Consider the following 13,753-nt stretch of genomic DNA (forward strand, 5'->3'; position numbering starts at 1 on the left):
CATTTTATTCAAATTTAAAAAACGTCCCAACATTTCCGGAATTCGGGACAGTACATTACTGTCTTCAGTAGTGCTGCTTATAGCTGAATTGAACTCATTCATAATGAATGAACAGTTATTGAACAGAACTGAATCAAGGCTGCACTGAATTGAGCTGAATAATCACACTATTATCTCTCTTCCTCTTTAAAATTTGATGAAGTTTGAATCATTAATTCTGTTGAAAATAAAAGTGTATTATAGTTTACATTAAATGCAAATTGCTTTAGAGACATTTACAGTGTTTTTTTTTTTTGTTTGTTTTTTTACATATAAATACAGTATGTATTTAAGTACACTCAAGTTGGACTTAAATACATAATTATATGTAATTTCATAATTACGTTTATTGTGTTCTGCTGAATGTACAGACAAGCATCTATGGTAAACTAAAATATACTTCAGTGTCATTTCTATTGAAACTTGTTTGTCATTTAATAATATATTTGTAATCAACTTCTTTATAGCACATCTAATGATTAAAACAATGATTTAAAATGTAGTTTAAAGTAAAACTTTTAATTTGAGATTAATACAAAATGCCTATAACTGTACTTAAGCATGTCAAGAAACATATTATGAAAGTTATGAAAGTGTATTCTCTTTAAAGGGATAGTTCACCCAAAAATGAAAATTCTGTCATCATTTACTCAGAATGTCAGTAACCAAACAGTTGATGGGCCCCACTGACTTCCATAGTATAGGAAAAACATACTATGGAAGTCATTGAGTCCCATCTATGTTTGGTTACCGATATTCTTCAAAATATGTCATTTTGTGCTCAGCAGAAGAAAGAAATTCATACAGGTTTAGAACAACTTGAGCATGAGTAAATGTCGACAGAGTTTTCGTTTTTGGGTGAACTATCCCTTTAGGTACACTTAAGTGGCCTTTTATTTCATTAATATTATACTATCAGCAACTACAGTTTTTTTTAAATATACTTTTAAGATTTGAAGTACACTACAAGTGCATATTCAGTACAATGAAGCACGCTTCTTTTTCACAAGGGGTGAAATATCTGATTGGCCTGTTATGTTGAAATAAATCACAACACCATTTCAAGATGCAGAGCATCCAGTTTACCTGTTTACTTACCAAATTATAAAATGTTCAAATATCTGCAGTGTGTCAAAAGGCATGGCAGACAACTGTTTAACAAAATCAGCATTTCTATCTGAGACAGTAAAGCATCTTCATGTCTTATTCACTGGCATTTTGAAAGACAGAATTGATCCAGCAGGGTACCAGGGGCTCGGTGCTGTGACAGAGCTTGTAAATGCGACAAGCTTCATCTGCAAGACCGATCATGTTGACCTTTGGATTGTGTCCAAACATGAGCAGATTTAGGCATAATCAATCAGATTTTCTGTAGCAGCTCTAATATACAGCTGGACACGGTCCCAGAGATCTGAAAACAGCACAGGACATAGAATGGCCAAAAAGTCCATAATATGTTGGCCACATCCTTTACAGGAAAAAAAATAAATAAATAAATAAAATAGGAGCATATACATTCAGTCTACATTTTATGTACTTAAGATATAGACAAAATTAAACTTGGCTTATACGGCAATTAAACAAAAAAGTATATTTGCCCTAAATTTGTGCTTAATCTTCTAAGTATACTTGGATTGCAGTTATCTGTACTGATATTGTAGCCTATTAAGTACTTTTTCACATATTTTGGCTGCTTTGAGATAGTACTCCAGCTATGTTTTACATACTGTGTTCAAGTGATAAATGTTACATGTTCAAGTTTATAGTAACAAGTCAGCTTTGAGTTGGAATAGAGTAAATAGTAAATGATTTGAATTAAACAAATCATTAATTTGGCTGATTTAAACTGAAGAACAACAACAGACTTGATTCAAATGGGATTTTATTATAAGCCATTACCAGAAGATATAGCTTTAAATGTCATCACAAAACTTAAAGTCAAATAGGAAAAGATATAAATCTGGTAGTGTAGAGAGGAGTTAAATTCAAGTCTACTTAAAGAATAAAGTTATATTTCAAATAAAAATGAATACTTAAATAGGAGTCTTTTAAAGGTCAATTTACAGTAGGCCTACTTTCATAAACTCAGACATGGGCTAGAAGTATATAGGTAGTGTAACGGAGCACAGCTGGTAAGAGTTTAAACTTCACTCACCACCTCCCATCCCGGCTGTCGCCAGTTTGAGCAGCCCAATCGGAACAGGTTGCACTAGTAAACAGTAACATTATACCTATAAGTTTACTTTTAGTATAGTTCACAGATAGTTGCAATACAGAAGAAAAACGTAAATGTAAACTTGTTGTGTACTCTAAATTTACTACTTTTACACTAAAATTTGTATTTTTATAGACTATGTGGGCCATTTGACCCTTTGCCTGGAGTTTGATTGACAGGTGATCTAACCAATCATAACGCCGAATCCACCATTTTGTCCGACAAAGCAGTCAGGGGTGTTAGTAGATTAACGTCGGTGGACTTCAACTTGAAAAATGGTGTGTACTGACATCTTTCCGCGGTTGAAACAACATTCCTTATGATGTTCATTCATGTTTATTTGATGCTATAAATGAACTAGTAGGAAGTGATGATCGGTTCACGAGCTGCTTGAACTGAGGCACTACAGCGATTTGTCACAACACATTAAAGAGACACAAAACAGTATTTATTGTTTAAATTAAATTTATTGTCTTGTCTGTCGACGCGTTGTCAGTGTCCTCTTTGCTCCACGATTTATTTTTCACTGCGTGAGAACATGATGGTGTGAGAGCGGCATGGCTTGTCGGACGTAGCAACAGTAACTAAAGGGGGCGGGTCTTTGCGAACGGTAAATTTAGTCCCAAGAAGTACTGAAATGGTAAACTTACAAATACTACTACAGTGATATTTGTATACAACATATATTATACTTGGAAAATATACTGCTTAAAAAGAATTTAAAGGGTTAGTTCAATCAAAAATTTAATTTCTGTCATTAGGTACTCACCTTCATGTCGTCCCAAACCCATAAGACCTTCGTTTGTCTTCGGAACACACATTAAGATATTTTTGATGAAATCCAGGGGTATCTGATCCACACATAGACAGCAACAACATTGCTTAAGGTTGAACCACTGCAGTCACGTCGACGGTTTTTAAACAATGTCTCTAGTACCTTTCTGGCCTCAAAAGGTGCAATAACGTTGGTGCTTATGTGTGGATCAGATACCATCGGATTTCATCAAAAATATCTTAATTTGTATTCCGAAGACAAACAAAGGTCTTACAGGTTTGGAACAACATGAGGGTGAGTACCTAATGGCAGAAAATTCATTTTTGGGTGAACTAACCCTTTTAAAGTATACTGTACTTCTTTTTTGTAAGGGGTCTTGTTTTTGTTTTTGTTTTTTTGAGCAATAGCACATGGAGAAGCTAAGAGGACGTTCTCACCAAGGCCCTTGCAACTAAAGAACTCATGAAATGCTTATTCAAATAGAATGTAAATAATGTAATTTGCTTTTTTTAATTACACTTCTTTTTTTTTTTTTTTTTTAAACAAAGCCAATAGGTAAGTTTACGTCACAGCCTGGTAAATCTGTGATTTGCACCTTGCTATTGCTAGTTGGTATTAAGTGGTTTTAGAGGGCTAGGGATTTTAGAGTATATTATATTGGATAAGAAATTAATCTAACTATTTTAATTCATGAAAAAACAGTGCTGTTTGATCAAACTAATGGTAATGGGAAATCCTTATTTAATTTTTAGTAAAACAAAATTGATATGCATATTTTTAATGCATTGTGTAAAGCTCCCGAAAACCTGTTTCATTTATGTGAGCAGGCATTTTGCATCTGTCAGGATCTTTAAAGTTCAGAGGTTTGCCCCACTAAGCTGTTGCTTCACATTCACTGTATAGACAATATTTGAAAATGGGGTTTTGTCCCGTAAAATAATCCGTTTTTGCTTTTCACAAATGACATTGATTACATAAAGTTACATCAGTCCAGGTAGTGCAGCTCTGGCCTAGATTATCTGAATAGATTGACACAGTCCATTCCAACCTAAAATCCGCTTTTGTGTCCCTGAACATACTATTTTTTCCTATAAAATGTGTTAAAAAAAGGTGCTGATATTATGACATTAAATTCATCACTAGATTGCAGTGTTATCATATCTTGTTAAATCTCTGACCTTCATTTGTAGTTGTTAAATCTCTGACCAACTTTTTAAATCTCTGACCTCCACTGCTAAAGTTGAAGCTTAGCTCAGTATCAAGATCCAAAATTTAACTTTGATCTCTGTCCCGTGTAGGACACTGAGCTGTTGAACACTGCCGTGCTGACTGGTAAGAGGGTTACGGTTGCTGTACGAACCATTGCTGTGGAACAGGATGGTTCTGTAACGGATGTCTCTGACTTTGCTGACTGCAGCTCCACAGATGAAGATGTTCTTAAGGTACAGTCACTATACTGTATTGTTTTTACTTTATCTCAGCTTAGATACAGCAGTCATAAAGTCTACTGAAAGTCATATCAAGCTAATATTAAACTCATTCCCTTTGTGCTTGTGAGATAGAAAGAGGTCAATAACATGATGCTCATTTTTTTGACCAGATCTATTAATTTATTCAAAAATACATTAAAAATTTAATTCATATGATTGCTTGAATGCACCTCTCCTACAATGAACCTGTTTTAATTGAATTTCTTCTTAGGGCATAAAGTCAAAAAATAAAATATTCTGATATCATAATGAAGAAAAAGGCCTCATTAAAATAATTGAATTATTGAAAAAAAACTTTATGAGTCCACAAATCAAAGCCATGTGGTGCAACCAACACACACACACACACACACACACACACACACACACACACACACACACACGTTGGGTTTCCATGTTTTTATGACAAGGCAAGTTTAGTTCAGATTGAAAACATCATGTGGTGCAACTCTCTAAACTTTTAATGGTTTATGAATAAATAATAATGATTTTACCTTGGAAAGTTTATTTAATAATGAAAATAATGATTAAGATATGTACATTAAAATGTATTCAAAGTATGTTTTTACTTTTTACTTGAAGGCTACACCTCATGATATTTTTTCGGCAATAAATTTACAGTTTTTGTTTTGTTTTTTTCCAAAATCACATTGAACCTACAGTACTGTGATAAAGTCTTAGGCACATTAGTATTTTTACCAAAAAAAGTGTGGAGATGTGTATGCATGTAATGAGCCCCTTTCACACATTAAACCCAGTAAATTACTTTAAAATTACCATAATGATTTTGGTAAATACACAAATTTGCTGTTCACTGAAACAATAGTGTTCCGTCTTTTTACCGGTAAACTCTGTGATGTCAATCGGAAATTATCTTTGAACACTGCACCATGTTCTTCATCCACCTCCAAAGATTCTTCATCCAGACAATATCTGTGGCAAACTATTGAAATATTGTGCAAGGCAATTAAGTTACATCTTTTATGATATTTTTAATATGTCTTTATACTTACAACATGTACCTAACCCGTGGAAGTGGGCTGTTATTATCCCGGCTCCTAAAAATAATTGTCCCAAGGCTTTAAATGACCTCAGGCCAATTGCCCTTACTTCTCTTGTAATGAAATCATTTGAAAAGCTTGAAAAGACAGAGATTGTAAGGCAAACTGAGAAAGCTCTTGACCCAATGCAGTTTGCCTATAGGGCACATACAGGAGTTGAGGACGCTACAATTACTCTACTTAATCTTTTGTCTAAGCACTTAGAAGGAGAAATACTCATGCTAGACTGTTGTTTATTGACTTTTCCTCAGCTTTTAATTCTATCCAACCTCACATTTTAGTTATGAGACTTATAGAGCATTTTAAGCTGAGCAACAATTTAGTGGGTTGGATACTGGATTTCTTGACAAACAGAACACAGAGGCTGAAAGTAAATGGCATTTTATCAGATTTATTATGTTCGTCCACTGGTTCAACCCAGGGCTGTGTTCTTTCACCTTTATTTTATATTTTGTATACTAATATGTGCCAAAGTAACCATGTAAATAGGACTATATTGAAATTTGCTGATGACACCGTTATCGTGAGTCTGCTACTTGACAATGAGTCCGGTCACGGTCCTGTTATTGAGGAGTTTGTCACCTGGTGTGATGAATCTTATTTGGAGTTAAATATACCTAAAACAAAGGACATGATTATAGATTTTAGCTTTACCTTATGACACTCGATTAGACCAGGTGGTGGATTGTGTAGAAAGCTACAAATATCTTGGGACAGTCATAGATTCTAAATTGACTTTTGAAAAGAACTGTGAGATGGTATGTAAAAAGGGACATCATCGTCTGTTTTGCCTCAGAAAGCTGTTTAGATTTCACATTGATAAATCTACTGTATGATGACCCTTTTCTATCGGGCTTTTATTGAATCAGTCTTGTCGTTCTCCTTTGTGGCATGGTTTGGTAATTTGTCTTTGAAGAACAAAAATTCTCTGAATCAAATTGTTAGGTGGGCAAGTAAAATTATAGGTGAACCACAACTCAACTTAGCAGGTCTTTACTCCAACTATTTACAGCGTAAGGCGAGTTTTATAATTAGAGATTGTTCCCACCCTTTACATGCTGAGTTCCAGCTCCTCCCCTCTGGATGTCGGTCCGTGGCCCCTAGGTGGGAACTAGACGATATAGGAATGCTTTTGTACCTGCAGCTATAGAATTATTAAATGAAAAAAGTAGGAGATGACATGCATGGTTACTTTAGTGTTTTAGGTGGGCATTGAGGGAGTGTGTAGAAGCACATAGTCATGACTTTTTATTTATTTTTTTAAATATTTTATTGTTATTGTATGTTGTTATGTTTTATGAATTGGCTTAAGGATGGATTGCTGAATCTCCTGTCTGCGCAACAAATTTACCTTTGGGTACTAATAAAGATACCTTGACCTTGACCTGGATAAGAAGTGTTTTAGTTTCACTATTTGTCCTATATATATATATAATAATAAAGTAACAGGCATAAGGGGATGATTACATACAGTAAAACATATTTTTGATCTTAACTTTTTCCACCCATTGATGGAATTTTTCTGGCAAGCCATGTTTTCAAAATTATACTGTTTACATATTAATTCAACAAAATATTCTGGGGTCCATGAAAGTTGTGTGAATATAATTAAAAATGCTGCCACTGGCTGGCATTTTAGTAAATGGTAGCAGGGAAAGGAAGAGTTAATAGTTGCTATAATGCTGCAGTTACTATAATATGCAGTAGTAACCACAGAGCCACAGTGTTGATGAATAGAAGGCACGGTCTCGAGTGTGGTCAGACGTCACAACAGTCCGAGTTCGTCTAGTGCATGTTTACAGAAAAACAATTAAACGCAGCGGAGCTTACTGTAAACACCTCCGACAGAACTTTATTATTGGCCCAAAGCAAATTTCTCATTGCAGCTCATTCTGAACTCATACATGCTCATACTGGTAATCTTATGCTTTGATCACACAAAGCATCATAGTGGTAAGTTACTGGTAAATTACAACCTCTCATACCAGAAAATTGCTGATTTACAGGTATTTTTGAAAAGGTCCTGTTCACACACAACCAGTGATTTAACAGTAAAGACTGTATGTGTGAAAGGGGTTTCTGTCAGACATGCAGCGATAGAAGGTCTCAAAAGAACATCTCAAAGTCTTCTCTGTGTATGGAACCTCTGCCACTCTTAGAGTGTTCTTGTGACAGTCCTCTCAAAGTCATTAAGCCACGCTCTGACCTCACTCAGGAGGGCTGTATCCTCTTTGTTGAGGATTTAATCTGAAAGGACAGCTCATCACCATACTGTGACTACAGCCAAGATGAGAGACTTAAAAGAACTTCAGCTGTCTCATTCAAGGACAACACCACTTTCTGGCCTCATTTCTTAGAATTACACAGAAATGCATTTACTTTGATGTCCTCAGTAAAAAAAAATATATCCAAACTTAAAACAAGATTAATAGATTATACATGAGCAACAAACATGATGACACTCATGTTTGGAATAGGTCCCCAAAAATGAAAATTCTGCCATAATATACTCATACTCATGTTGTTCCAAACCAATGTGCTGTTATTTTTCCAGAGAAACACAAGCTGAAAGCTAACATATGGCTTCAGAAGACTTTGTCACACAGATTGTATGGATCACTTTTATTTTATTATTTTCTTTTCTTCACAAAGCAATGACAGTATGAATTGTATGAAAAAGATTTGTGTGCAGAATCTTTAAAACTGTGTATTTTTCTACTTTTGTGAATTTCAATGGGAAAAAATATTTAATAACATTTAATATTGCTTTACATTTTTAATTTATATCAAGACAGGTTAGTAAATATATTTCTTCTCCAACAATGCAAATAGTTCCAAAAAAACAAACTAACAAACAAACATAAAAACCCATCAAGCTCTGCATGTTACCAAGCAGCACACAAACCAAAAACCTTTCTGGAAAAGCATATGAGTGGAGCAGACTGACCTCTTTTACTCAAAGTGTTCTATAATCACTCCACTCCAGATCCACTCTGGGTTTTGCTTTACCTCACTGATGAGAGAAACCTACTCTGGCAGGTGTTTTTCTCTACAGCGACATAACTCGCTCCTATCATAGTATGATGCATTGTTGGAGAAATTAACTAGCTAGTCACAACTGTTTCAAGAAATCCTAGTAACTTTGTCTCACATCCTTCTTTTGAGCCATGTTGGTTCATCAACAAAAGAAATCAAGCGTATAGCGTTAGTTCTGGCAGGTCACGTTTGTCAAGCTTGCATCAGCTGACACTCAGCTGATTCACATTGACCTATAGGAATACAACACCTATCACCGGCTTCGTATATATATGGTCCATTCAGTATTATCAGCAGCTTTATCGCATTGCTCAGGAGCTACAACCCGAATTCCAGAAATGTTGGGACGTTTTTTAAATTTGAATAAAATAAAAAAACTAAAAGAATTTCAAATCACATGAGCCAATATTTTATTCACAATAGAGCATAAATAACATAACAAATGTTTAAACTGAGAAATTTGACACTTTTATCCACTAAATGAGCTCATTTCAAATTTGATGCCTGCTACAGGTCTCAAAAAAGTTGGCACAGAGGGGAAACAAATGGCTGAAAAAGCAAGATATTTTGAAAATATTCAGCTGGGAGAACATCTAGCAACTAATTAAATTAATTGATATCAGGTCTGTAACATGATTAGCTATAAAAGGGATGTCTTAGAGAGGCAGAGTCTTTCAGAAATAAAGATGGGCAGAGGCTCTCCAATCTGTGAAAGAGTGCATAAAAATATCGTGGAATACTTTAAAAACATTGTTCCTCAACGTCAAATTGCAAAGGCTTTGCAAATCTCATCATCTACAGTGCATAACATCATTAAAAGATTCAGAGAAACTGGAGAAATCTCTGTGTGTAAGGGACAAGGCCGAAACCTTTATTGGATGCCTGTGGTCTTCGGGCCCTCAGACGACACTGCATCATTCATCGGCATGATTGTGTCAATGACATTACTAAATGGGCCCAGGAATACTTCCAGAAACCACTGTTGGTAAACATAATCCGCCGTGCCATCTGCAGATGCCAACTAAAGCTCTATCATGCAAAAAGAAAGCCATATGTGAACGTGGTCCAGAAGTGCCGTCGTGTCCTGTGGGCCAAGGCTCATTTAAAATGACTGTTTCAAAGTGGAAAAGTGTTCTATGCTCAGACGAGTCCAAATTTGACATTCTTGTTGGAAATCACGGACACCATGTCCTCCGGGCTAAAGAGGAGGGAGACCTTCCAGCGTGTTATCAGCGTTCAGTTCAAAAGCCAGCATGGCTTGATGGTATGGGGGTGCATAAGTGCATACGGTATGGGCAGCTTGCATGTTTTGGAAGGCACTATGAATGCGGAAGTATATATATAGGTTTTAGAGCAACATATGCTCCCCTCCAGACGATGTCTATTTCAGGGAAGGCCTTGTGTATTTCAGCAGGACAATGCAAAACCACATACTGTAGCTATTACAACAGCATGGCTTCGTAGTAGAAGAGTCCGGGTGCTGAATTGGCCTGCCTGCAGTCCAGATCTTTCACCTATAGAGAAAAAAATGTCTAAGATGACCACAAACTCTTCAACAGCTGGAAACCTATATCAGGCAAGAATGGGATCAAATTTCAACACCAAAACTCCAGAAACTCATAACCTCGATGCCCAGACCTCTTCACACTGTTTTGAAAAGAAGAGGAGATGCTACACCATGGTAAACATGCCCTCGTCCCAACTATTTTGAGACCTGTAGCAGGCATCAAATTTGAAATGAGCTCATTTTGTGCATAAAAGTGTAAAATTTCTCAGTTTAAACATTTGTTATGTTATCTATGTTCTATTGTGAATAAAAAAATGGCTTGTGTGATTTCAGAGTCTTTTAGTTTTCATTTTATTCAAATTCAATAAACGTCCCAACATTTCCAGAATTCGGGTTGTAAATCTGCCAGTCCATCTATCCATCATTGGATCTATCCATCACTCTCCTCAGGTTATGCAACTTCAGTACCAGTGAACAATTAATATTTTACCTGGGTAGGCAATGGTAAATTTCTGCAAACTACTTCCTCTCCCTGCTGTTTCATGCTGCTGCCTGTCATTTTGAAACGCTAGTATATAAAGAGCCTCCGAGGTTTATGTGCTGTACTGTGCTTCACACCAAAGTGAATGTATCAGGCATAAACAAAGGCTTCACTTGCGGTCTAGCACACACTTACATTCTAGACAGCATCCAACTGTTCATTTTATTTTTAAAGCAAAATACTTTCATGAAAACATGACACAAACAATACTTACAGTATATTACATTCAGTATTTATATTACATTCAGCATAAATATGATTGCTAGAAATACTGCCAATTATTCATTTGTTTACTAACTTAGACCCTGTTTACGTTTTCGTCAAACCGATCACAAGTAGACGACGCTAAATATAGGTGAGAATTGATTTCTAACATGCACTCACCGCGTACTGTGTGGTCTTGCTGCTATCAGAGTAGAAACAAAAGCTGCTGCTCTCTGTGTTTCGTCATCTCCTTTCACATTTATATGCAACTTGCACAAGCTTATTTCATCCATTAGATCAAAAGACCTGAAAAAGCTTACATTTACCCACACAAAGACCCCTCCCCTCAAAGAAATCAGGACAGAAGTGGTCGAAAGTAGACAAGAGACGGATTAAAACACCAGGTGTAAACGGGTATGTCTCCCTCACCTATTTGTGATCTGATTGACCAAAACACGACTTAATACCAGGTGAAAATGGGGCCTCATGTTGTTGAAAATGTATTCTGTGGGATGCATCTAAACATGGTGTTTATACAGAGCTGAAATTTGTACATTATTTGTAAATGATCATACAATCAAATTAGGGAAAAAACCCCAAAATGAACATGTTACACATTGAAGATGTACAGGACTTAAATAACGGACATTCATATTCTGAAATCTGAGGCATTGGATTCCATGTGACTCGGCTAATAGGATAAAAACCATAAATACAGTATTATGGATTATGACCTCTTATGTATCCATAAACATGTCATTTGATATTAATATAAACCCTGTATATGTAAGTAATCATGGTGTTTATAGCTGTGCATGTGTAAAACTGCCAATCAACACAAGCTATAGTGACACAAACATTACACACATTAACTCATAAATACAGTACAAACTCTAACCTGTTTATGCTAGGCTAACCTGCTTTTCCACACCAGGATGTTGGTCAAAGTCACCTCTGTATGCCTTCCTAAATCTTGTTAAAATTTAATTGCATCATAAATTATACATTTGATTTAATCATGTGGCGTCATGCATTTGGTAAGCCCATGTTGAATGGTTAAGTGTCTTTGAGACTCCCAATGCCATGCGTCATATTTCAAAAAATGACAGTAAACGTCTAAAGGTGACATCAAAAATACAGCGTAAGGGCCATGGAGTAAGCTAAGATCAACCACTAATTCTTTATTTTGCTATAAATTTCTAACTTTCAAGTTCATTAATAGAGGAAATAAATAACTACTATAGCAATTCAATCTCAAGAAGTTAAAAAACTGTAAATGCTGATTTGAACCTAAGTTATATTTGGTCCCAAAAATGCTTATTTACTCTGGGGCTAAGCACCAACAAATCCTCTTACATAGTCGAAAGTTCATTCAAATCCAGCAGAACATGAAAACTACAGTGTGAACAACCTGCGCACTATGAGTTATAAATAACATAAAACATTTTTGGATGCCCTCAGGTGTCTGACAGATGCGACTTTGTGTATGTGAATGGAAAAGAAACCCAGGGGCGACTGCGGATGCTGGTGAACTTCACCTACAGTTACCTGAGCGCCCAGCTGGAGATGAGGGTTTGGTTCCCTCGTCTGCCGCTGGATATAGAGGTGTCTGATACAGAGCTGAGTCAGATCAAGAGCTGGAGGATCCCTATCATGTCCACCAAGAGGTACAAACACACAATGACATCAATAGCATGCATATGTTCTAATTAACATCTTTAAAAATGAAACATCTGAAAAACAAATGAATACAGTACATGTAATCAGCTTACACTGCATTTCAGTACCCTGTCATTTTAAAAAAAAAAAATCTCATTCTCTTTTAAATGTTTTTTTTTTTTTTTTTGCTTTATTTCTACTTATAGTTGCTTGACTTTTTGTGCATTATGGCAATATTTTAGAACAATTGTTCTCAGTTTTTTTCTGGAAGTACATCCTTGAATATTCTGGAAACAGAAAATAAATCATGGTTAATAAAATTTCTACACTCCCAGTTTCTGTTCATATAAATAATAATATAAACTGTCATAATTAAAGATACAGTATGTAAAATACAGTATGTACGTACCTCGGTTTTGGGGTCATGGTCCGATACGAGTTCGGTACGTTTACATGGCCCCCCAGATTCCTTAAAATAAAAAATAAAAGAAGGAATTGTTGATTTGCTACTCTAATGGATAGATTGACCAATGCTGTGTGGTAAAATGCAACGGCTGTTTCAAACTTATTGGTTATTCATTTTTCTTTGCGCGTGAGAGTTCATTAACATGTGTGACAATTCGGGGCGGTGCTAAGATGGCGGGTTGAGCAGTCGCGTTTTCCGAAGCTCGTGATAGTTGTTCCCAAAAGTTTGACTAAAGGGAGTAATTCCAACTGTTTATGTCAAGATGTCTACACAAAAACTAATTAAACCTGCCAAATTAGACCCCAAAGGGAAAGATCTGATGCCTAATATTGAAAAGAAAGATAGAGAAGGTGAAACTGTGCACGACTACGCGATGGAGGTTACTGTGCTAAATAAAAGAGAACGCAGTGATGGCTCCCTTCCTTCAACGCCATGTAAAACTCCGGCGGAAAAGAGGGTTAAGCCAACAGCCGACAGAGGGAAGAATGAAATCTCTAACGAAACCATTTTGGAGGCAATTTTAAATCAGGAAAAGAGGGTGGATGAGAAGTTGGCGGATTTGAGTGAGCAATCCAAGCAAAGCTTAACGAAGGCGATTCAGTTCAACACGGAAGAGGTAAATGAGTGCAAGAAAAGAGTAAAGGACTTAGAGATACAAAATGAACATCTGCGCAAAGAGAACTGTGATCTTAAGGCGAGGGTGAGAGAACAAGAAAGATATAGAATGAGGTGGTGTCTCCGTATTAAAGGCATAGAAGAT

General features: G+C 36.0%; 1 protein-coding gene across 3 annotated transcripts in view; it reads left to right on the plus strand.

Annotated features, from left to right (window-relative positions):
- Nucleotides 1-13,753, plus strand: part of LOC127517123 (transmembrane protein 132D) — a 55,066-nt gene that overhangs the window by 32,518 nt on the left and 8,795 nt on the right. For all 3 annotated transcript variants that reach the window (XM_051902345.1, XM_051902347.1, XM_051902344.1), the window contains 2 exons: nt 4,328-4,471; nt 12,330-12,535. In XM_051902345.1, the coding sequence (XP_051758305.1) occupies nt 4,328-4,471; nt 12,330-12,535 (350 nt within the window). The remainder of the gene's footprint in view (nt 1-4,327; nt 4,472-12,329; nt 12,536-13,753) is intronic.

The sequence above is a fragment of the Ctenopharyngodon idella genome, chromosome 8, assembly GCF_019924925.1.
Source record: "Ctenopharyngodon idella isolate HZGC_01 chromosome 8, HZGC01, whole genome shotgun sequence".
In the NCBI taxonomy this organism is placed as follows: Eukaryota; Metazoa; Chordata; class Actinopteri; order Cypriniformes; family Xenocyprididae; genus Ctenopharyngodon; species Ctenopharyngodon idella.